Below are 25,915 nucleotides of genomic sequence, written 5' to 3' on the forward strand. Positions count from 1 at the left end.
CTCAAGTTCTACGAACTGTAGAAGTAGAGTTTTACTTCCATGTTGCTTCCATGTTAGATTGTGGGAATAAAGCATAAAGAAAAAGAGGTTATACAGTGCTCTGCATAAATGAGTGCACCCCAACAGATTTGTCAGAAATCCTTTACTTTCCTTTCAGAATCAACATTTTCTATGGGACACTATACTACAAAATACTGCCACAAATGCGGGACAATTATTGCAACCATGATTTGTTAATTTGCACACACAAAAAAGTATTTTTCCTAACAAATTCAATAAATACACCCCAATGAAAGTCTTAGGAGCAAAGCTAAATTTTAGACGGCAAAATCCTAATTAACAAAAATTCAACTACAGGTGAGTGTAATTATTCATTAAACAGATGTCCAGCGGACAGTTGATTATAAAAGGGCATTACTTAACCACTTCAGCCCCAGAAGAATTTACCCCCTGCCTGACCAGAGCATTTTTTGCGATTCGCACTGCGTCGCTTTAACTGACAATTGCGCGGTCGTGCGACGTGGCTCCCAAACAAAATTGTCGTCCTTTTTTTTCCCACAAATAGAGCTTTCTTTTGGTGGTATTTGATGACCTCTGCGGTTTTTATTTTTTGCGCTATAAACAAAAAGCGACAATTTTGAAAAAACGCATTATTTTTAAATTTTTGCTATAATAAATATCCCCAAAAAATATTTAAGAAAACATTTTTTTTTCCTCAGTTTAGGCCGATATGTATTCTTCTACATATTTTTGGTAAAAAAATTGCAATAAGCGTTTGATTGGTTTGCGCAAAAGTTATAGCGAACATATCCCAATGGGAAATTGGGGTATATATAAGTGCAAATACAATAATGTTATTAAACCACAATATTGTTGAAGTGTAGATCAACAGTGATAGTGTATATAAAGTTCATATAGTCCATGTATGACATCAAAATGGTGACTATAAATGAGTGTGAACTGGTTGTCTGTAGATAATCCACCACCGTAAGGAAAGAGGATTACCAGACAGGTTGAACCCAACAAGGTGTATGCCTGATGAGTCAACCAAGCTTTTGGTGTAACACACCCAAGGAGGTACAGCAACCACGACTTCCAGTCTAGACCGAATCGGATGTGGTTCCATGACAATTGTGACATCAATGAGTATCCACCATATGAATAGCGACCGGAATTCGTGAGCAGTTCCTCTCAGTGTGACATATGGCAAAATGAGAAAAAATTGGGCCACATAGTGTGATTTCATTTAGATGTAAAACATTTATTGAAAATGCTAAAATGGTCACTCACATTTGAGAAGACATTAAAAGCGTTTGGATAAAATCAAAGCAATGCAGTGGCATCAGCAGAACCGTCCCAAACAGGCTCTGCTGATGCCACTGCATTGGGACGGACTCTGCTGATGCCACTGCATTGCTTTGATTTTATCCAAACGCTTTTAATGTCTTCTCAAATGTGAGTGACCATTTTAGCATTTTCAATAAATGTTTTACATTTAAACGGAATCACACTGTGGTCCAATTTTTTCTCCTTTTGCCATATGTCACACTGAGAGGAACTGCTGAATAATTCCGGTCGCTATTCATATGGTGGATACTCATTGATGTCACAATCGTCACGGATCCACATCCGATTCGGTCTAGATTGGAAGTCGTGGTTGCTGTACCTCCTTGGGTGTGCTACACCAAAAGCTTGGTTAACTCATCAGGCATACGCCTTGTTGGATTCAACCTGGTAATCCTCTTTCCTTACGGTGGTGGATTATCTACAGACAACCAGTTCACACTCATTTATAGTCACCATTTTGATGTCATACATGGACTATATGCACTTTATATACACTATCACTGTTAATCTACACTTCAGCAATATTGTGGTTTAATAATATTATTGTATTTGCACTTATTTCCCATTGGGATATCTTCACTGTTTCTTTCATTGCATTAGCGCTGCACTATACTATTTTATTTGGTTTACTTTTTCACAGACTATCTGATGTGGTGGCAGCTACTATTTTTTGTTTAAGACAGCGCGGTTTCTTTCACATTTTTTTTTATACGCAAAAGTTATAGCGTCTACAAAATAGGGGATAGTTTTATGGCATTTTTATTGATTTTTTTTTTTTTTTACTAGTAATGGCGGCGATCAGCAATTTTTATTGTGACTGCAACATTATGGCGGACACATCAGACAATTTTGACACATTTTTGGGACCATTGGCATTAATACAGCGATCAATGCTAAAAAATTGCATTGATTAATGTAAAAATGTCACTGGCAGTGAAGCGGTTAACCACTAGGTGGCACTGTAGGGGTTACGTGTGTCCTAGGGAGTGTTTCTAACTGTGGGGGCTGTGTGTTATACTACACTGATCGCTGCTTCTGATCACAGGGAGCAGAGATCAGTGACAGTGTCACTAGGCAGAACGGGGAGATGCTTGTTTACATTAGCATCTCCCCGTTCTTCCTCATCGTGAAACGATCGCGGGTATCCCCGCGGACATCAGGTCCGTGGGACCCGTGATCGCGGTCACGGAGCTCCCGGCGGAGCTTGCCGCCTCTTAAAGGGCAATGTACAGGTACGTTAATCTGTCTGTATGTGCCCTTCTGCCGCAATATATCTGCGTGAGGCGGATGGGAAGCGGTTAAAGAAAACCTTTTCCCATTTCATGTTGTCAGCAATGGCACCACATGAAGAGAAATGTCACAAGGCCTGAGAGAGAAAATAATTTCTTTACACAAAGCTGAAGGCTACAAGAAGATCAGCAAAGATTTACTTATCAGTCAGAATACTGTAGGAAAAGAAAAATTTATGATGGAACTGCAACCATCTCACAGAGAGGTCCAAGCTGTCCATGGAGGTTAACACCTCGACAAGCTGCTGAAGAAAATTGCCATGCAAGTTCACTGCAGTTAGCTAAAGAAGTAGAAAGCCAAACTGAGGTGATTGTTTCCCGTGACACAATATGGCGTATACTACAGAGGAATGGCATGCATGGGTGTCGTCCATGAAGGAAGCCTCTCTTAAAGGCCCATGCACAAAAAGACCCGCCTAGAATTTGCCAGGGCCCATGCTGAAAAAGAAGACGACTACTGGGACTTTGTACTCTCGAGTGATGAGACCAAGGTAGTTGTCAACAATGAAACATGGTGGTAGGAGTGTCCTTCTCTGGGGATGCATGAGTGTTGCTGATGTCGGGGAGCTGCATTTTGATGGTATCATGAATTTACAAATGTACTGCTCTATATTGACAGAGAAGATGCTAGCATCACTCTGTGCCCTTGGTCGTTATGCACTTTTCCAACATGACAATGATCCAAAACACACATCTAAGGCCACTGTTGCATTTCTGAAGAAGAACAGGGTGAAAGTGATTCAGTGACCAAGTATCCTGATTTGAACCTAATCGAACGCCTATGGGGAATTTTGAAAAGTTGAGCATCACTCTCCATCCAGCATCCAGGCTCTAAAAGAGGTCGTTCTTGAAGAATGGAAAAAGATAGCTGTTGCAATATGTCGCCAACGTGTTCATTCTATGCCTAGAAGACTTGCTGCCCTTACAAATCATGGAGGTCATATAAAATACTAGATGTAGTAGTTTTTGTTGTGGGTGTATTCATTTTTGCATCAACTAATTTGAGTAAAACTGAAGATTTTGTAATCCAAGTTATATTATTAACCTTACATTCATGTAATTAGCTAAACAAATGTTCTATGTTTGTCAAAATTTTGAAAATTGTTCTTGTGTTCATTGAGATATTGATTAGAATATTTTTCAAAGGGGGGGGATACTCATTTATGCTGAGCACTGTATGTATATATGTATATACAGTATCTCACAAAAGTGAGTACACCCCTCACATTTTTGTAAATATCTTATTAGATCATTTCATGTGACAACACTGAAGAAATTACACTTTGCTACAATGTAAAGTAGTGAGTGTACAGCTTGTATAACAGTGTACATTTGCTGTCCCCTTAAAATAACTCAACACACAGCCATTAATGTGTAAACTACTGGCAACAAAAGTGAGTACACCCCTAAGTGAAAATGTCCAAAAAGGGCCCAATTAGCCATTTTCCCTCCACGGTGTCATGTGACTAGTTAGTGTTACAAGGTCTCAGGTGTAAATAGGGAGCAGGTGTGTTAAATTTGTTATCGCTCTCGCTCTTTCATACTGGTCACTGGAAGTTCAACATGGCACCTCATGGCAAAGAACTATCTGAAGATCTGAAAAAAAGAATTGTTGCTCTACATAAAGTTGGCACAGGCTATAAGAAGGTTGCCCTGATACTGAGCTGCAGCACAGTGGCCAAGACCATACAGCGGTTTAACAGGACAGGTTCCACTCACAACAGGCCTCGCCATGGTCAACCAAAGAAGTTGAGTGCACATGCTCAGCATCATATCCAGAGGTTGTGTTTGGGAAATAGACGTATGAGTGTTGCCAGCATTGTTGAAGGGGTGGGGGACAGCCTGTCAGTGCTCAGACCATACACCGCATGCTGCATGAAATTGGTCTGCATTGCTGTTGTTCCAGAAAGAAGCCTCTTCTAAAGATGATACACAAGAAAGCCCTCAAAGTTTGCTGAAGACAAGCAGACTAAGGACATGGATTACTGGAACGATGTCCTATGGTCTGATGAGACCAAGATAAACGTATTTGGTTCAGATGGTGTCAAGCGTGTGTGGCAGCAACCAGGTGAGGAGCACAAAGACAGGTGTGTCATGCCTACAGCCAAGCATGGTGGTGGGAATGTCATGGTCTGGGGCTGCATGAGTGCTGCTGGCACTGGGGAGCTACAGTTCATTGAGGGAACCATGAATGTCAACATGTACTGTGACATACTAAAGCAGAGTATGATCCCATCCCTTCGAAGACTGGGCCCCAGGGCAGTATTCCAACTTGATAACGACCCCAAACACACCTCCACTGCCTTGCTAAAAAAGCTGAGGGTAAAGGTGATGGACTGGCCAAGCATGTCCCAAGACCTAAACCCGATTGAGCATCTGTGGGGCATCCTCAAACGGAAGGAGGAGGAGTGCAAGGTCTCTAACATCCACCAGCTCTGTGATGTCGTCATTGAGGACTGGAAGAGGACTCCAGTGGTAACTTGTGAAGCTCTGGTGAACTTCATGCCCAAGAGGGTTAAGGCAGCGCTGGAAAATAATGGTGGCCACACAAAATATTGACACTTTGGGCCCAATTTGGACATTTTCACTTAGGGGTGTACTCACTTTTGTTGCCAGCGGTTTAGACATTAGTGGCTGTGTGTTGAGTTATTTTGAGGGGACAGTAAATTTACACTGTTATACAAGCTATATACTCACTACTTTACATTGTAGCAAAGTGTAATTTCTTCAGTGTTGTCACATGAAAATATATAATTTATTTACAAAAATGTGAGGGGTGTACTCACTTTTGTGAGATACTGTGTTCACTTTATATCAGTTAAAGCTTTTTTCATTTTAGACACAGCTGTGGTGTTTGGTAATGTGAAAACTGACTTTTGTAAGAAAAACCAACCTAATTAAACAAATTATAATTTCTGCATAGACCTTGCAACTGGCATGAAGTTTTTGGCACTGATGTATATTGTTTGTATTGCAGGCTTGTGGTTCATGCAGAAGTGGAAAAAATCTGGCTCATTATTACAGCTAACTTGTCGTGATCACTCAGATCCTCGACAAACCTTCCTGTACAAACTAAGCAAGAAACCAGGTATTTTTTGGTTGAAAAGAAGCTTCTTTTAAATGTGCAAAAGTGCCTTTCTGAAACGAATCTGCTGTCAACCGTGTAAGACGCGTGCAGTGGCAAAAGGGTGGCCTTTAACTCTCACAGGCTGCATATGTGTCACTAGCCAGCCAATGCTTGTGTGCTGAGAGTTTGGTCACTGTGTGCTCCCAGCACAGCAACCAAGCTGCCAAAGACAGTTCTCGGTCCTCACTAACGACCAGTAGCCAGCAGGGTCTGCTCTCAATCATGTGACCACTTTTACAGTCAATCACAGTGGTCACATGATGGTCGATCCTTCCCATCCCATCACACATTCAGAATCTTTTTAAAGGGACGTGCGGGTGGGAGGGGTTGAAACCCATTCGAACCTTCAGTTTATATTGGGTAATACATTCCGGGTGCATCAAAACAAAAGGTGTTCAAAGTCTTACAGCTATTTTTTTTTTTTTTAAATAAGACCGCCACAGCCTATCGACTGCCAGCAACTGCAGAGTGGGACCCTTGCTCTCTGTGTAAAATCTGCATCCTCATTGCAAAGGTTTCGGCATACTCCCTGCTTTTTTAGATTTCTATTTCTGCAATCATCTGATTGGCGATCTATGGCTTTCACTCATCATGGGGGTGTGTTGGACATCTGCAGATGCACAGACAGCAAGGGTCAAACTCTGCTTCAAGCTGGCAATACACATGCCATACTTTTTCTAAACAGTCTGTAGCTGATTTTTATTTTATTTTTTTGAGAAAAAAGCTGTAGGACATTGCATACCCTTTGATTTTGATGCACCTGAAATATATTTAGCTGATTTAAACTAAAGTTCAATTGGAATTGACCCCCATATTTTATTTATTATTGCTAGGAGCCTGACATTAGCGCTAAGTCCTACCATCTCCCATTTCTCTATACAATGAGTTGAAACCCTAATGGCCACTGATTATCTTAATGGAGAGAGAGAGAGAGAAGTCAGATGGTGTGGCTTAGCACTGAGGTGTGGAAAGTACAGCTCAAGCTTTACTTAAAAGTAAAGGTAAACTTGTTCATTTGAGGGTGTCTTGTCCAAAATGTAGAAGGTCAAGATTGCGAAGATGTGGGCAGAACTCTGTCCCTAATTCAACAAGGTATGTAAAGGAAATAATATGCCCATGGGACTTTTTAGCGTTGCACCAAGAAAAAAGTTAATACATTACATAAAATTATACATCTTTCTTTATCGTACATCATGGAACACAGCCTTAAGTAATAACTTAATGGGTATATAGGCACCTTCAGGTGATGGACACTGGTATACCCAAGCCAGGAAGTTCACTCTCTATATAATCCCTCCTCCTTCCAGGAGTACCTCAGTTTTTTCGCCAGTGTCTAAGGTGTTGGTCACAAGTGAAGATGTGCTCTGAGGAGCTCCAGGAGGAATCCATGCTGGATTTTAAATAGCCTCCATAGACCAGATCCATCCAAAGTGCCACTGAGGCCAAAGTGTCCGAAGCACGAGGTTTTGCCTGTGACGCCTCTCTTTGTAGGGCTGGACCCCAGGACCCAGGGCTTTGGTCATGCTACATTACCTAACGCTTTCCTGGTGGGGTGCTTTTTACAGGGAGTGGAACCCCGATATAAAGGGACCCGGTCCTTGAAGGTTTGCTAAACGCAGCCCGCCGTGATGGGTGAAGGTTGGATTGTCTGTTAATTCAGCAAATCCTGCGGCGGGGATAAGGTAAGGGAAGAAACTTAAGAACTGAAAACTCCACCTATGCTTTTTTCTTTAAAGTGGATGTAAACCCGAATTTTTTTTTTTTTTTTATGTCATAAAAGAGTATACGATTTCCTGTCATTTGAGCCCAGTCTTGCCACAGAGGTAATCCAGCTCTGAGCAATCCTCTTTTATTGTTCAGTGAGATAAAACTTGACAAACAGAGAAAAACTTTGTCAAATCCTCCCCCTTGCTGTGAGTGACAGGTGATTTACATCTCATGCATTAGCCTAAGACATGCATTATTTTTTAATTCCCACTCCTTTCTTCTGCAGCTCTGCAAGGATTGGCTGTTCCACACCTCACCATGATTTGGCATGCTGAAGTCATGTGGTTACTTTCCTGTCTTTTCACTGGATGTTAGAGATCATAGCAGAAGTTCAGTGTAAGAAATACAAAGGAGAAAATGCATATTGACAAGGGGAGTGTAGAGGTGGGTGGGGAGTCTACTGACATCACGACTCCACCCACCGAGCTCCAGACAACAGACCCACCCACAGAATATGCAGTTTTTCGGGTCTCATAACAGACAGAGGGGAGACATTTGACAAGTAAAGATACATGCAGGAGGCATGTATATCCTTATAGATAACCCCTATGGCAGTAGTTTAGAAAGGATGACATTGGGTTTACATCCACTTAAGGGAAAAAATGTTGTCATGCCTTAATTCTCCACTAGAGGCAGTCTATGCACATACCTTAATCTGTTGTCTTCACTGTAAAGCTCAGTGTCAGTCTGTGTGTGGCCGCAGCAGCTTGCGCAGGGGGATTTTCTCAGGTAAAAGATCTGCCAAAATGCTTTTTTTTTTCTCCCCCCTGAAGGGACAGAGGGTTAGGGAAACACCAGCAGTGATACCCCCCTTGCAATACCCCCTCCCCCCTGCCGCGGGGGTGCTGAGGTCCCGGATTTTGTTCCATCTGTTGTTCCTTATGCTGGCTGGTGTTAGGGGCTCTGCCTCCCCCCGCCCCCGAGGTTGGGTCTGTAGACCGGAAAGCCGCCCACGCATGTGTGCGGGAACATTTTCAAAAACTAAAGAGGTTTTACGGAGGGGGCGGGGACTAGGCACAGCGCCGTGCAAGGCAGGCAAGCAGGATAATAAAAATACAGCTGGAACAGTCTCTCATCGGCTGACGAGGAGGAAGCAGGCAGTCTGCACACAGGGACACAGGAGCTGTGGGGCACGTGAGGGTTGCAACTGGCATTCCTGATACAGGAAGACTTTTCCCAGCACTAGGCTGAACTTAATAGCGGCTTTACTGTTATGACTATGTTGGTTCAGCGGTTAAGTGCAATTTAATAGTGCCTCTGTTTTTGTACTTAGGACTATGCGTACCAAAAAAGACACCACAAAGACCAAAAAAGTACCAAAGGTTTTACCCCCAGGCGCTAGGATTTCCAGTCGCATCTCCACACTGTCATCCTCGCCTGAATTACCAATTATTGCAAGCCAGGGTAAGCCATTGGAACAAATTGATGGTGCAACTGCTTCTCACATCTCGGCCCCTGTATACGTGACTGAAGATGTCCTTTCCTCCTCCCTGCAGGGCCTGGAAGGAAGATTAGCGGCTTTAATTGCATCCTCCATTCAAAGGGATAGGAAGCGTGCTAGATCCCCCTCCCCCACTTCAGACCCTTTGCAAGGGGGACAGTGGGAACAGGATGAGGTGTTACCCTCAGCCGATCAGGAGGAAAGACAAACCGATGATTCCTCTGTGGAGGAAACAAAGGTAGATGAACCTTTTTCAGCCTCACAATCTGAGAAATTGCTAATACAATCTCTTACGGAGATGGTACGTTCTACTTTCATGCTACCCCTAACGGAGTCTCCTGAATGCTTGGTTTCTTCCTTGGGTTCCTTAAAACCTTCACAGCCTTTGCATGCATTTCCTGTCCATGCATTACTAGAACAGCTTATTTTTGCTGGGATCACCCAGATAAGCATTTTCTCCCTCCAAAGAGATTTTCAGTTCTCTATCCCATGGAGGAGAAATTCACTAAAAAATGGAAAGTACCAGCAATTGACGCTGCGATTTCCAGTGTGAATAAAAACCTAACTTGTCCAGTAGATAATGCACAAATGCTTAAAGGTCCAACAGATAAAAGGTTGGAATTCCTGTTAAAATCTGCTTTTTCCTTGGCAGGTGCCGTTACTCAGCCTGCAGTCGCTGCAATAGGCGTCTGTCAATCACTAAAGGACCAATTTAGACAGACCCTTAAAGAGGTTCCTGCACAACAAGCCTGGGATTTGGCTGAACTACCAAAAGCATTATGCTTTTCCATAGATGCCATTAAAGATTCTATGCACCAGGTGTCCCGCCCTTACGCTTATGCTAGTACATATGCATAAAATCCTGTGGTTAAAAAATTGGTTAGCTGAAGCACCATGTAAAAACCTCCTAACTGGGTTCCCTTTTCATGGGGAGCGGCTATTTGGGGAAGATTTGGACAAATATAGCCAAACAATTTCTAGTGGGAAAAGTACTATTTTGCCAGGCAAAAGAAAGTATAAACGCCCTTCATTTAAACAGGCTCTTTCCCCTGCGCCTCTTTGCAGTGGCGATGGCCTCCGCCGTCAGACTCTAGAGGAAAACCTCAGGGTCAGGCCCAGGCTTAAAAGAAGTCCTGGGGCCGAAAACCTGCAAAGCAGAATCCTAAAGCCTCATCATGGAGAGGCAACCCCCCTCACCAAGGTGGGGGGAAGACTTCTGCTGTTTTCAGAAGTCTGGCAAGAGGAAATTCAGGACAGATGGGTCATTTCAACGGTAATGCTGGGGTACAAGCTGGAATTTCGGAACTTTCCACCGTCTCGTTTCCTGAGGTCAAGCGTTCCCAAAAATCCAGAGAAAAAAATCTCTGTTTCGGGCACTAGACCGTTTAATATCTCAGGGGGTGATCATACAGATCCCCACAAAAGAGCAAGGTTTGGGGCTTTATTCAAATCTTTTTATAGTACCAAAACCAAATGGAGATGTCAGACCCATTCTAGATCTAAAAAATCTAAATCAGTTCCTGAAGATCCACTCCTTTCACATGGAGATGATCAGGTCAGTAGTTTCTGTCCTTCTAGGAGGAGAACTTCTGGCATCTATCCACATCAGGGATGCATATCTGCATGTTCCTATATTTCCCGCTCACCAAAGGTTTCTGCGGTTCCAGGTAGAACAGCAGCATTTCCAGTTTGTAGCCTTGCCCTTCCGGCTAGCTACAGAACCCCGGGTGTTTACAAAAGTCCTGGCCCCACCTCTAGCCAGGTTAAGGCACAGGGCATAACAGTCTTGGCGTACCTAGACAATCTATTGCTAATAGACCAGTCGGTGGCTTGTTTGGAACAAAGCGTACGCCTTACAACCAGTTACCTGGAAAGCTTGGGTTGGATTCTCAACCTAGAGAAATCTTCCTTAATACCGCTAAAAAGGCTGGAGTACTTGGGTCTGATCATAGACACAGCCCAGGAAAAGATCAACTCCATAAGAGAACTGGTGCGGATGGTCAGGTCAAAAGGTGATCCCTCCAATCGCCGTTTCATGAGGTTGCTAGGAAAGATGGTGGCTTCATTCGAAGCGGTTCCCTATGCCCAGTTCCATTCAAGACTGTTGCAAAACAGTATCCTGTCTACTTGGAACAAAACAATTCAAGCTTTAGACTTGCCAATGCAGCTGTCCCCAAGATTGGCCTAAAGCCTCAGTTGGTGGTTACTAACCCAAAATCTGCAGAAAGGAAAATCCTTCGGACCAGTTATCTGGAAAGTGGTAATGACAGATGCCAGCCTTTCAGGCTGGGGAGCAGTACTAGAAAAAAAAACTATCTGGGGACAGTGGTCAAGAGCTGAAAGAACCTTGCCCATCAATATCCTAGAGATTCGGGCAGTGTTTTTGGATCTAAAGGCCTGGACTTTCAGGTTACGGGATTGTCCTGTCAGCATCCAATCCCACAATGCCACAGCTGTGGCCTATATCAATCACCAAGGGGGCACCGAGAGTCTCTCACCGCAGAGAGAGGTGAACCATATTCTAACTTGGGCAGAAAGGAATGTTCCGTGCCTTTCGGCAGTCTTCATTCCGGGAGTACAGAATTGGCAGGTGGACTACTTGAGTCGCCAGCAGTTATTCCAGGGGGAATGGTCTCTTCACCCCGACATTTTTTGGACTATTTGTTAAAGATGGGGGACTCCAGACATAGATCTACTAGCGTCCAGGTTCAACATGAAGTTAGTCAACTTTGTGGCCAGAACAAGGGATCCACTCGCATGCGGAACGGATGCGTTGGTGACCCCGTGGGATCAGTTCTCATTGATCGATGCATTTCCCCCTGTTCAGTTGCTGCCTCGACTTCCTTGCAGGATCAAGCTGGAAAGAAACCCAGTAATTCTGGTAGCGCCAGCATGACCCAGAAGGTCATGGTATGCAGAAATTGTAAAGATGGCAGTGGAGGGTCCATGGTCCCTCCCACTACGGCCAGATCTGCTCTCACAGGGATCGATATTCCATCCTACCTTACGGTCTCTAAATTTAACAGCTTGGCTATTGAAACCTACGTTCTGAAGAAACGTGGGCTTTCCGGGTCAGTTATCTCTACCCTGATTAATGCAAGGAAGCCAGCTTCCAGAACTATATATTATAGGGTCTGGAGGGCTTATGTTTCCTGGTGTGAATCCAAGGGTTGGCTCTCTCTCTCGGATATATATATATATATATCTATAGATATAGATATATATATATATATATATATATATATATATATATATATATATATATATATATATATATATATAAATAATTAGGGGTAGAGATGAAGTTGGCCTTGAGTACTATTAAAGGCCAAGTCTCAGCTTTATCAGTCTTATTTCAAAGACTACTTGCTACACATTCTTTAGTCTGGGGTTTTATGAAAGGGGTGATGCGGCTTAATCCGCCAGTCAAACCTCCTTTGAACCCTTGGGGCTTGAACTTAGTTTTGTCTGTGTTACAAAAACAGCCATTTGAACTGGTACAACAGATTCCCTTAGTCCTTCTGACAAGGAAGTTGGTATTTTTGGTTGCTATATCCTCAGCAAGGAGGGTTTCAGAATTGGCTGCTCTTTCGTGTTTGATTATTCATGAGGACAGAGTGGTGTTACGCCCTCGTAGAGACTTTTTGCCAAAAGTGGTTTCAGGTTTTCACCTGAACCAAGATATTGTCCTGCCATTGTTTTTTCCAAAACCATGTTCCAGGGAAGAAAAGTCACTACATTGTCTTGATGTGGTGAGAACAGTGAAAATCTATTTAAAGACAACTGCTCAGATTCGTAAGACTGATGTCTTATTTATTCTGCCAGAGGGTCCTAAGAAAGGACAGGCAGGGTTGAAATCCACTGTTGCTAAGTGGATTCAGACTTATAATTTAAGGGGTAAGATTCCCCCTTTTCAAGTCAAAGCGCACTCTACCAGGGTGGTTAGTGCTTCTTTGGCAGTGTATCACCAGGCCAAAATGGCTCAGATCTGTAAGGCCGCAACTTGGTCTTCAGTACATACATTCACAAAATTTTATCAGGTGGATGTAAGGAGGTATGGGGATATCACCTTCGGGCGCGATGTGCTGCAGGCAGCAGTATAGGTCCTCAAGTCTGGGGGTACCCTGTGGGTTGTGTCTCCCTCCCCTCAAGCAGCATTGCTATGGGACGTCACATTAAGTTATTACTTAAGGATCTGTGTCCCATGATGTACGATAAAGAAAATAGGATTTTTATAACAGCTTACCTGTAAAATCCTTTTCTTGGAGTACATCATGGGACACAGAGGTCCCTCTCCTCTTTTTAGGGTTTAGATATATTGCTTTGCTACAAAAACAGATGTGCTCCTGGAAGGAGGAGGGGTTATATAGGGAGTCAACTTCCTTGATTGGGTATACCAGTGTCCATCACCTGAAGGTACCTATATACCCATTAAGTTATTACTTAAGGCTCTGTGTCCCATGATGTACTCCAAGAAAAGCATTTTACAGGTAAGCTGTTATAAAAATCCTATTTTTTATTCCATATTCAGGTTAAAAATAGACAAAATTATCAATGCATATGTCATAGTAAAAAAAAATTTAAAAGATACATATCAACGTTGATGTACTGTATATTTCTACATATAGGCAACATTGCACAAATGGACCAACAGGTAAATGTTGGACCATCTCTCGAGGGTCTCTTGTATGTTTGGCACAGAGAGATGGCAATTAAAATACATTCTGAGAAGATATTACATTTTTTGCTTCATAATGTATAAAGCATGCATCACAGCATACCCTGTAAACCATTGCTGCTTGTAAGTTCTCAGCGTAAAAATTTCAGCGAGACTTTGGACAGATATGACTTCTCAGAACAGTATTTGTTAACAAATATGCAGTGTGAGGGCCTACCAAAGAAATCCTATTAAAAAATATATATAAACGGGTAGTCCATTGCATTACAGGCTATGCTTGAAATGAACTTTTGTGGCCAGCATTAGACTCCCTTATTTAGTCTATGCAGTATTTAAAAATGCTTTTGTAAAAAAAAAAAAAAAAAAGAAAAAAAAACTTGTTTGGCTATATAATGTTTTATTTTTCTCAGGCCTGGAGCATTTCAGAAATGTGGTACTGGTCAGTTCCCTACAGGATCGATATGTACCCTATCACTCTGCCCGTATTGAAATGTGCAAAACTGCTCTTAAGGACAAACAATCAGGTGGGGAAGCTAACATTGGAGCAGCTTATTGTCTATATTACAGTAAATTTTATAAAACTATTAGATACATACTATAGCTTTACCTAGGTTTTTCGTTTGTGGTTTGAGTGTTTAATGCAAGCCTGTACTTAGAGTTCTACTCCAGGAATTCAGCTACTTTGTTATAGATTTTTCACATTTTCTAAAATGTGATGGTTTTCTTTGGTGGCACTTTTTTTTTTTTTTTTTTTTTTTAATTTACAGCTTGCCATTTTACTGAGCTTCGGGATTACAGCTATCACAATACTCCTGGCACTCTGACAGGAGAGAACCTACTTTCTTGCACAGCAGCACCAGCTACGCCCGCCCCTCTTTTGTCCATTTACAGAAGGCTTGGTATTTTGTGAATGGGTTCACATAATACTGAGCGCTCTGTGATGGGGTTGGCAGAACAGTTTTATGTTACTGTATAGCAAAAGCTATGTTCACATCTCTGTAAATTTAAAGGCATATGTCAACAATGTGGCATGAACCTAGATGCACTTAACCCATAGTAATCCAGAACATTTTAGAAAGTGTCTGAATTCCTGGAATTCGGCTTTCACTAATACTCATGCTTTATAGCAAGCACTCCAAAGTGCTGGTCTTATTTATTAGTCTTATTTAAAACACTCCTGCACCACCTAATATGCCACTCTGTTGCTCAAAAATCCCTTTGAATACAGGCTTCCTGAAAGTTGATGGTCACATTTTTTTTTCTTCTTAATAATCAGTTTAAATAAAATATGTTTTCTCTAAATCTTAACTCAATGAGGAACACCCCTCCCCCTTGGATCACCCTTCACTATCTCAGAAAAAAAAAAAGAAAAATTTTTATTATATTTTGTTGTTCTCCATGCTCTTCCTGCTTCAACAGTGGGTGGGCCTTGAATGAATGAATAAATATAAATGCGATGTCCCTGCGATTTCAGCCATACATATAGTATGGCTGAAATCGCATTCAGACTAAACTCACACAGGACCCCTTTTTTGGTCTGCACCAGAATCGGATCGCATAGGTGTGGACACCTATGCGAACCAATTCATGTCCGAACTGTCAGTTTGCAGTGCGACGTGCGAGCTGAAATGAGGGTGTCATTAACAATCTATTGACACTCCCCGCAGTTTGCATATGGCAGTGTGAACTGCCGTGCGAGTCCAGTGTGATGAGGCAATGGATTTGCAGGGTTCCCGCATTGCACAAGTGTGAACTAAGCCTTAAGCAGTGCTGAAAATCAACCAGTTTGTGTTGGGTTTACTTTGATATGCATAGGAAACCAAAGTATAGATAGCAAGTGTTCTTTTTATTACAATGAATTAATTTATGGTATTTTGCAGGGCCGGTGTATGCTGAGATGATCCAAAATATCCTTCTACCAGTTCTGCAGAACAACGACTGTAATCTAGTGCGATATGATGTAATTCACGCTTTGCCCAATACAGCCAATTCTCTCATTGGACGTGCAGCACACATTGCAGTTCTTGACTCTGAAGTATTTTTGGAAAAATTCTTTCTGGTCGCTGGCCTCAGATATTTCCAGTAGAAGGAAGGACTTTGCCAGATGCTTATGTAATACCTCATTAACAATAAATCTCAAACTATGTGGTATTAAAGTGTTAGCTGCCATTGTATTTTGAGCTATATTTATATATTGTTCACTTTTTCCTCTCCTTTCCTCTTCTTTACTGGAACATCATTTATATCACCCAATTTGAAATACGGTAGTGGTTTATTAATTTTTATTTATGGAAGTCAACACATCTCTACAAATTTAAATGGAAATCGGTTTACCATTTCGGTATAGATTACAATAAATTTGTCAGGGCATGGTCAATTGTTTTCACACAGTCTAGAAATGTTCTTTTTATGCAGGCTGCTCTGTACCATGAATCTGGTGGAATTTAACCATCAGTGCAAAATGGATTTGCTTATCGATGTTATGTCTGATACAAGCAGGCTGATATGTGAGGTCAGCTGGACTGACCATGGTAACCCTCAGTATGCTTCTTCCATCCATTTGTCTCAAAATAGCTGTGGAGGGCATGGTGTGATGTTACTTCCCTTATATTATACATTCTATCTTTGTATACACTGAAACGTGTTACTTTGATCACTATAGGTGGCAAGAACCAAGCCTTGATGTCAGAGACCTTTTTCAAAGCCACATTTTATGTTGTTCAGTGGACATGTTTAAGTTGAAGAAGCATGACAGTACAGAGTGGCTTTCATTTACCAAAGTTACCTAAATGCTTTTACTGGAAGTAGGTCAAGGGTTTAATTAAGCTTACGTGGCCTCTTTCAGGTATCTTTTGTTCTTTAATGATGGAGAATCTTGCTCATTTCACATTGTATGTAAATGATGCATATTCTTCATTGGCGAAATGGACAACAGTTATACAGACCTTTTATATTTTCTTTTATAGTGAATTATTTTATGACAGTGTTGCAGCAATGAAGAAATCACTTACTTTTTAATTCCATAGGATTTCCAGCAGTTGGGCACCTGCTGTTTAATTATCCAGGTATAAAGCAGAAGGCTACATTGATGTCTTCACACAACTCTGTGCCTGGACAGTTCATGAAGTTTTTCTGAGTGCTGCAGAGTAAATTTAGCATTATATTGTAATCTAAGTCTGGACACTGGCAAGCCTGGTGAAAATGTGCTTCTTTATCTAACGTGATCTAAGTCAACTGCTGCATGTCCAAGCATGCTTTTCTTGGGGACAGAGTTGGGCAGGGTATATATTACACATGCTAATCTGATCATTTGATGATAAAGAACACAAAAATTAAACCGACATCAAGATCAAGAGCATGCTAACAATATCAATCTTTTATTCTGATATTATTTTTGTAGCACGACGCTGATTTTTACCAAATAACCTTGCATTGTACAAAACAATATAGCCTATTTGCGTTCCATAAATTAGTGGGGGGGGGGTTTAATTTTTATTTTTTTAACCTTGGATTCCTATCATGCTCTGCACAGTTTACAAACCATATTGGACAAAGAATGGTACATAATTTTTTGCATCACAGACAAAACTCCATGGATCTCGGTAAATCCCAAAAACGTTGGTTGGGCCAAGTATAGTGATTTTGCTGCCAAAACTGTTATGTAAAGCCAGCTTAAAGAAATATTGGAGCTGTCATTGCCAACTTATTTTGGACATGCTGTCATCCTTAGATTTTGCTGTTCAGTGATTTACTGAACTGAAGCAAAGATGTACCTGTTGTGGCACAATAACTCATTATATAGTGAAGAGTAACAGCCCTAGAATTTGCACCTTCACAAAGAAGTCAGCCATGGCAGTTCCTGTTTTTGTTTTGACTGGTTTGTGTAGGGACAGAAGCACTGCCAAGTATCCCGTACATTTATTACATGTAGTCCTCCTAAGATGTTGAGACGTTAAGACACTTGCTATTACAGGTGTATGTGCCAAAGGTATACAGGTTCCACCAGTTGTAGCCATTGGGTAGACTAGGACTGCTTTGCAGAAAGATATTCAATGGATCATGCATTTCCCCTAGATTTTGGGTTGCTTGGTTTATAGAATACATTAGGTTAGATATTTGATGTAGAAAACCAATTTAGTTCAGTTATAAAAGCAGTGAACATGACCTGGCCCAAAAGGATTATATGGGTAACCGTATTACTGAAGTGCAGGCACCATGTTGCACTTACCTTTGTTAGGCTTTTTTAACAGATCCCAGAAAGCTCCTTGGATTCTAGGCTAAGGCAAATTGTGATAAAACATCCAGATGCTAAAGTCTGCTCCTAGCATTCAGTTATCAAATACCAGTGCGTCTACTACCTACTAGGCAGAATGTCCTGGGACAGGCTTGGTGACAGGTTTTATTTTTATTTATTTCAGGTACTTATATAGCGCCGTCAATTTACGCAGCGCTTTACATATACATTGTACATTCACATCAGTCCCTACCCTCAAGGAGCTTACAATCTACGGTCTCTAACTCACAATCATACATACTAGGGACAATTTAGACAGGATCCAATTAACCTACCAGCATGTCTTTGGAGGTTGAGGGCCTCTTTACAGTTTTTACCCTGGGTTTCAAGAGGACTTCACAGGAATACAAGAATCCTACTAGCACTATTATGCCGCGTACACACGGGCGGACTTTTTGATGGCCTAGGTCCGGTGGACTTTTCGATGGACTTTCTGACGAACTTTTGAATGAACGGACTTGCCTACACACGATCAACCAAAATCCGATGGATTCGTACGTGATGACGTACGACCGGACTAAAATAAGGAAGTTCACAGCCAGTAGCCAATAGCTGCCCTAGCGTCGGTTTTTGTCCGTCAGACTAGCATACAGACGAACGGACTTTTCGACCGGACTCGAGTCTGTCTGAAAGATTTGAAACATGTTTTATTTCTAGGTCCGTCAAACTTTTGGGGAAAAAAAGTCTGCTGGAGCCCACACACGATCGAATTATCTGCCGGAGTCCGGTCCGCCGGACCAAGTCTGCCGTAAAGTCCGCTCGTGTGTGCGCGGCATTACTTGCAGACACCGCAAAGTGCCTCCACTTAAGCACTGTTACCTTTTAGGTGCCAGTCTTGGTTTTTATAACTTGACCTTAAAGATACGTTTCTAAATCAAATACTTAAATTAATTTAATAAAAAACTTATAATATTGATATAGCTCTTAAATGTCTCCTAACATAAACAAGGGGCCCAACCTGAACTGCTTTCAGTTGCAAGTTTCTTCTTTAAAAAAAGAATGTGATAATGAGCATAATTTTTTTTTTATTGATAGGATCACCTTAGAATAAAGCCCCTTAAGCTTACCACAGTACTTTATAGCCAGTGGATGGCAGAGTAGACACACTGGTGGCACATTGTAAAGTAACTCATGGAACTAAGACCCTTGTGTATCTTCATTACTGTTTGCTTAAAGGGCACCTGTCCTGTAGGTTTTCACAGTTGTTTTTGAATGTTTATTTTCTTTTCCTTTGGCAACATCCAAGGCAATATCAGCTTCACTTTTTTTGCCCTTCATGATTTGAACTTCATCAACATAATAAACTAGTGGATACTTTTTGTCATCACAAGATCCTTTTCTGTAATGGTACCATATTACTGTACCTTTTCTGAAAATTAACTTAGACATAACTTTTAATTCCACATTGAGTGCAAACAATTTGTAAGGACAAACTATTTTACTTGTGGGTAATGTTTTTGGACCTCAAACTGGAAAAACCTAGCTGCTACATTTTTCAGTGATGCTGGCCAATGTGAAAATATCATTGTCATATCCTTATTTTGTTTGGTCATGTAACTGTGGAGATTTTATTTATTCATGACCTTACTTTAATGTGAACCTGTTGCTAGTCACAGTAAATGCAGACATTTTGGGAGTTGATCCACCATTTTTACATATCAGTAGGAACTACTTACATCGCTTATGAATGTGGCACATTGCACCTTGGTGATATTTGTAGTTTCTACTGAATTGTTAGGCAAAAAATTGCTTAAGTCTGCCAAATGGCTTAGGTTTTCGATGATTGACAAGTACTCAAGTACTGGAATGCCAAATTACTGGTGGTTTTTGCATTCCTTATAACTGTTGCCTTTCCAACCATCTTCGCCAAAACCCTCCACATAGTATCATCTTCTGGTCTATCCTCCAGAACATCCAACATTACTGCAATACTCCCCCCATGTTTGTCATAGAGAATTATATTAACATGTAAAGCATTGTAAATATTCAGAATGTGTGTGGAACAATAATAGCCTGTTTGGTGATTGGATAAAATGTTTTTTTTCATATTGAAGAATGTTCAAGGTCTGTAGACTCTCTCACTATTGGTGCTTAATAGCTCTGAAGAACAATATTTTCATGCTAATGTTTTGGGATTTATGCACTGACGAAAAAAGCTGTGTACTTTGAACTGTAATTATTGGACTTTTTTTGTCTAAATATAAATATGTGTAAAATGAATGCATGTTTCTAAGTATCAGTCTTTTGGTTTTAATGGATGCCTAAATAAAAAAAAAAAATAGATATATTTTCTTTTCCAAACCTTGATCATTTTCAGGATTCCACTTATTGGGAATAAAATGGAGAACCTGCCATTGATATATTTTTTACATTTCTTGTATGATTTAATGTATTCTTGTAGGGGAGGCAAAAAATTGTGAACTGAACACAGTCCGTAAAGTAAAGTCTATCAATTCAGAAAAATGGTGACCAACTCACTGAGGCAAGTGTTTCTTCAGAGATGTTACCAGTGTCTAGTGACCCATAGCTTAGGAAACAACATGTCTGCCATTATTGAGAGGACAGATACACTTAATAGTTCCTGGCTTTGAGAAAATGCTGTAAGTCCACACTTCATCTATTAACAAAACTGGGGTTAAAGCATGATCATTATAATGTTTCTCCCTTTAAAATCATTGTATATTTTAATCCATTGAGCATTCTAAAAGTGAATAAGTGGCTGCAGGGCTTTTAATACGGGGCTATGGGAGACAGAGACCCCACCTGATATAGCATGGAGAAGTCCTAAGCAGAAACTGGGATCCACGTTAAGTGTCATTCTCATTATCCATATTGCCAAAATCAACTGCAGAGACCTAAAGAAAGGAGCTGGCTTCTGAAAACTCTTGCTGCATTGAAAATGTTCCGTTTTGACCCATTTACTTCTGTGTCTCGGCTGTCTCCCAATTCTTATTTGTTTTAAATACAAAGTGCAAACTTTAGCAAGCCTTTGTCCTGTGGAGTTAATGGATAGGTTTTAATTGTCCTGTTTGTGTTTTAACATTGTTTTGTAATTATTTAAATGCATTTGTATGTTTTCTAACATTTTGGAGATGATTTTTGAAGTTGAGCATAGCGGAATAACGCTCTTATGGTTTACTATGATTGGAAAAGTGAAATCATTAGTTTCAGTCTCGTAGAGATTCAATCATCCCAATAAAATATTTCACTTTTTACCTGTGGTTGTTTATTTAATTAAGAATATATCCTATTTTTTGCCTTTAATTCAGTTTAAACCATGATAGAGTTCTACTCCATTAATTCCGGCAGCTACATCAATAGTTCTGTGCTCTGAGTCTGGCTAGGATCTTTCCCGAGTGATGTCCATCCTAACACCATCCAATGTAAATCAATATGGAAATATGTCTGTTCCAGAAGGAAAAGAAGTTGGCCCTGTTTGACAATACAATGTTCGGTGCCACATCCCTAATTATACACCAAAAATAAATATATATTTGTAATATGCGAGTTCTACTCTAAAAATTACTTTACTTTTTAACCATAGCAAGCACTTCTTACCACCATGCTGTTTTTTATTATTAAAAATTAAACCTGCATTTATATTTCTGAGACAGTATTGCTACAAGGTCCCCTGAGGTATTATCAATATTGATGGGTTTCTACCAAGCTCAGTAAAAGCATATTGGAGATTTAAATTGTTTTAAATGTAAAATGTTTTAAATATTTAAAAGGAATTCTTATAAGTAAAATATCTATTTATAGAAACTCACAGAGTTAGAAAACCTATGCCACATGGCTGATGACAAAAGAGGTGTTGCACTTTTGTAAATGGGATCATAATTTACATAGGCACTTTTCATTTATTTATTTATTTTTTTATACTTAAAAAAATAAAAATAAAAAAATAACTGCACTGAGTGCTGTTTGCATCTATGTGAACATCATTAATCAACCCAAATGCAGTTTCAGTAAAATAGCAATCCTGTCTGAGGGGAAAAAAACAAAACAGACTTTTTCAGTTAACAATGAAAAGGCAATGCAGACCAACTTACTGTATAGCAGTCAATTCACTCTATTGAAATCAGATTAGTATGGATGCAGACTGGTTGCATAACAATTTGCTCCATGCAGTATTTTTTATGAATATGCTTGTTATGTCATGAGGTCATGTCTGTGTACCGTTATGGGGGGGGGGGGGGTTGCCTTATTTGTCCTTATAACAATTGTTATAGGGATAGAATGGGACAGGAAATCCAACATTTGACAGTTTGCCACCTAAACAGGAGCTGAGTGAGAATCTTCCAATGTGGACACCTGTTTCTTTGGGAACATTATTAGAGATATCAATTTGATAATATCTGTATTAGAGCGAAATTCCCCTCACTTCTTGTTGCATATTTGGGGCAGCAAAAAAGAGGAATCTCCCCAATGGGGCCCAGATAACAAAACAATATACAGGGCTTTAAAGTGAAACTTGTACAGGAACTGTAACTGAGCACCACACACTATTAAATTCATTTTTAATATTCAAAGCAAACTTACACATCCATCCATGTTTCCATGCTTTAGTTTGTTGAGTAATCACTTTGAAAAATGGCCTCCTAGCAATTCTAGCCATGGCCATCTTGAGTAGGGTAGCTGATTCATGTACAATTTACTTCCTGGCGTCCATCTGCCCTTAGGCCATGCATTCAGATAGCAGGGTGTGCTTAGCTGGGAAAACCCCTCCCCCAGATGAAAAAAAAAAAAACGCCCATAAAGACTCCTGGAATGTATGAAATAATTTTGGCCTAAGTGAGAAACCAACTGAAGAAATATAAAAAATAAATAAAACAAGTAAATGTAATAAACTGTCCTATTTACTAGTGCTAGCAGCATAAGCATTAAACAGTTGAAGGATAAGTTTACTGTACTTTAAAAAAAAATTACAAATGCACTTTTCTTTTTTTTGCAGGTAAAAAAATGCATTTATTATTTTTTGTTGCAGAAGCCTGGAAAGCATTGCACCAGCGATCAGCAGATCACTTATGCCATGCAGGTCTCCTGCAGACTGTCAGTGTATCGGCTTGCCTGTACATCCCTTACGGGTAAGCGGATACTCCCTGACAGGAACACTCAATGAACTACCATGACTCTCTACATGGCCATGGTAGTTCATTGAGAACTACAAGCCAACTGCCGCTAAAGTTGTTGGGACTTGCAGTTCAGTCAGACACACGGAGCTGTGTGCAGCAGACGGTGGCAGTAGCAGTGGGAACATGTTACGTTTTCCAACCCTAAAATCGGGGAGATCATGTAACATGTTCCCAAAGGTGAACTAATCCTTTAATGGTAATTGAGAGGGTAAAGTTCTGCTTTAACCTTGCCTACCAATTTTATGACTTAAGTGTACGTATTGCAGTGCTAAACCTTTGCACCATTCTTGAGGCATCTGATCAGGTGACATGCCTACTATGCTACAGAGTTTTCTCCTAGACTGAAGGAAACTATCACAATGCTTATTTTAACGTTGTACATTCTTCTCTAGCACTGGAGCAGGCACAGTCTGCTCACCCACAGGTATCCAATATGAGGTCTTACAAATTCCCAAAACAAACCGCTGTGGAAGACTCTGTGAATAAGATGTTGGGGACTCGCCTTAATGTGATACTAATCATACACTTATATTTACATTATCCCTTCATCTTATGTATATGGATGATGGCACTCTCTTTTAAAAAATATAAATATAAGTACCTTTTTTTCCCTAATCGATGTACAGCTGTCATGTGATGCAGATCTTTCCCAGCCTATCAGCAGGAGAACCTTCTAGTCCTGCTGCCGGTCACAGGTTAAAAAAATAAAAATAGCCTTTGGAATACAGAGGAAAAACACATTAATATCCGTTGTTTTAAACTGTCAAACAAATATATATTTAAACTCAAATCCTGATTATTTTGTACAGAAACATGTGGGCTATCTTGGGAAAGGTTCTGCCAATCACATCCTGTTTCATGACTCTCCAGCCTCTGTCTATTGTTTGTATGTCCTTAGAATTATAGGGAGGTGATGCCTCCATCAATCAACATGCAATATCCAACCCCATATTGTGTTAAGCTGTTTAATGGACATGGAGGAGGTGTCAGGGAATGGGCTGTCGTTTATCCGAAGTGTATACACCACATGTGTGACTCTCTATAGTCATGTGGGTTGCACGGATAAGAAAAAGGAGGGAATTAACCTCCCTGGCGGTATGATTATTTCAGATTTTAGGTGCTGAAAGCGGTACAATTATTTTGCATGGAAATTTGGCTTTTATATTGTAGGCCTGTAATTCTTAGGAATAACTCACTTAAATCTGTCCAAACCAGAGTCTAGTAGACATCACGGGTATGATAAAGTTTGAAAAACAAAATCATAAATTATAATATAATAAATAATTATACCAAATAATAAAAAATATTCAATAATGTAATCAAATCAAAAACACTGAAATTTGCTCAGTTGCAGAATTGTCACTGTCAATACTTTTCAGTATTTGATGACGGATTTCCCCACAAATCACTATCGATCAATTCTGCAAGTGATTCTAATTTATTATCGCTGTTTTCTAGCTGGTCTAAAACCACTTTTGATATAAAGGGACGGTTTTGGTTGCTATGGACAATCTCAAGTTTCCAGGCAGAAAGAACAGTTTTTATAATAATATGAGTTGGCCCACCTACCTTTGGGATGAATTACAGCGGAGACTGTGGGCCAGGCCCTCTCATCCAACATCAGTGCCTGACCTTACATGTGCGCTTCTGGAAGAATGGTCAAACATTCAAATAGACACACTCCTAAACCTTGTGGACAGCCTTCCCAGAAGAGTTAAAGCTGTTATAGCTGCAAAGGATCAGCCAACTCAATATTGAACCCTACAGACTAAGACTGGGATGCCATTAAAGTTCATGTGTGTGTAAAGGCAGGCACTGGTCCAAATCATTTGGTGGAGGGGGGATTATGGTGTGGGGTTGTCTTTCAGGGGTTGGGCTTGGCCCCTTAGTTCCAGTGAAGGGAACTCTTAAGGTATCAGCATACCAAGACATTTTGGACAATTTCATGCTCCCAACTTTGTGGGAACAGTTTGTGCATAGTCCCTTCCTGTTCCAACATGACTGCGCACCAGTACACAAAGCAAGGTCCATAAAGACATGAATGAGCGAGTTTGGGGTGGAGGAACATAACTGGCCTCCACAACCCTGACCTCAACCTGATAGAATACCTTTGGGATGATTTAGAGCGGAGACTGTGAGCCAGGCCTTCTCGTCCAACATCAGTGCCTGACCTCACATATGCGCTTCTGGAAGAATGGTCAAACATTCCCATAGACACACTCCTAAACCTTGTGGTCAGCCTTCCCAGAAGAGTTGAAGCTGTTAAAGCTGAAAAGGGTGGGCCCACTCAATATTGAACCCTACAGACTAATGCCCCGTACACACGGTCGGACATTGATCGGACATTCCGACAACAAAATCCTAGGATTTTTTCAGACGGATGTTGGCTCAAACTTGTCTTACATACACACGATCACACAAAGTTGTCGAGAAAATCCGATCATTCTGAACGCGGTGACGTAAAACACGTACGTCGGGACTATAAACGGGGCAGTAGCCAATAGCTTTCATCTCTTTATTTATTCTGAGCGTGCGTGGCACTTTGTGGGTCGGATTTGTGTACACACGATCGGAAATTCCGACAACGGATTTTGTTGTCGGAAAATGTTATAGCCTGCTCTCAAACTTTGTGTGTCGGAAAATCCGATGGAAAATGTGTGATGGAGCCTACACACGGTCGGAATTTCCGACAACAAGGTCCTATCACACATTTTCCATCGGAAAATCCGACCGTGTGTACGGGGCATTAGACTGGAATGCCATTAAAGTTCATGCATGTGTACAGGCAGGCACTGGTCCAAATCATTTGGTGGAGGGTGGATTATGGTGTGGGGTTG

General features: G+C 40.7%; 1 protein-coding gene across 6 annotated transcripts in view; it reads left to right on the forward strand.

The window, feature by feature from the left end:
- FAM135A (family with sequence similarity 135 member A) overlaps positions 1–21,158 on the forward strand; it is a 194,581-nt gene extending 173,423 nt beyond the window's left edge. For all 6 annotated transcript variants that reach the window (XM_073626746.1, XM_073626745.1, XM_073626750.1 and 3 more), the window contains 3 exons: positions 5,614–5,724; positions 14,060–14,173; positions 15,530–21,158. In XM_073626746.1, the coding sequence (XP_073482847.1) occupies positions 5,614–5,724; positions 14,060–14,173; positions 15,530–15,735 (431 nt within the window). In that variant the 3' untranslated portion in view covers positions 15,736–21,158. The remainder of the gene's footprint in view (positions 1–5,613; positions 5,725–14,059; positions 14,174–15,529) is intronic.
- Positions 21,159–25,915: the final 4,757 nt, after the last annotated feature.

Source organism: Aquarana catesbeiana, linkage group LG04, assembly GCF_042186555.1.
Source record: "Aquarana catesbeiana isolate 2022-GZ linkage group LG04, ASM4218655v1, whole genome shotgun sequence".
NCBI classification, from domain to species: domain Eukaryota; kingdom Metazoa; phylum Chordata; class Amphibia; order Anura; family Ranidae; genus Aquarana; species Aquarana catesbeiana.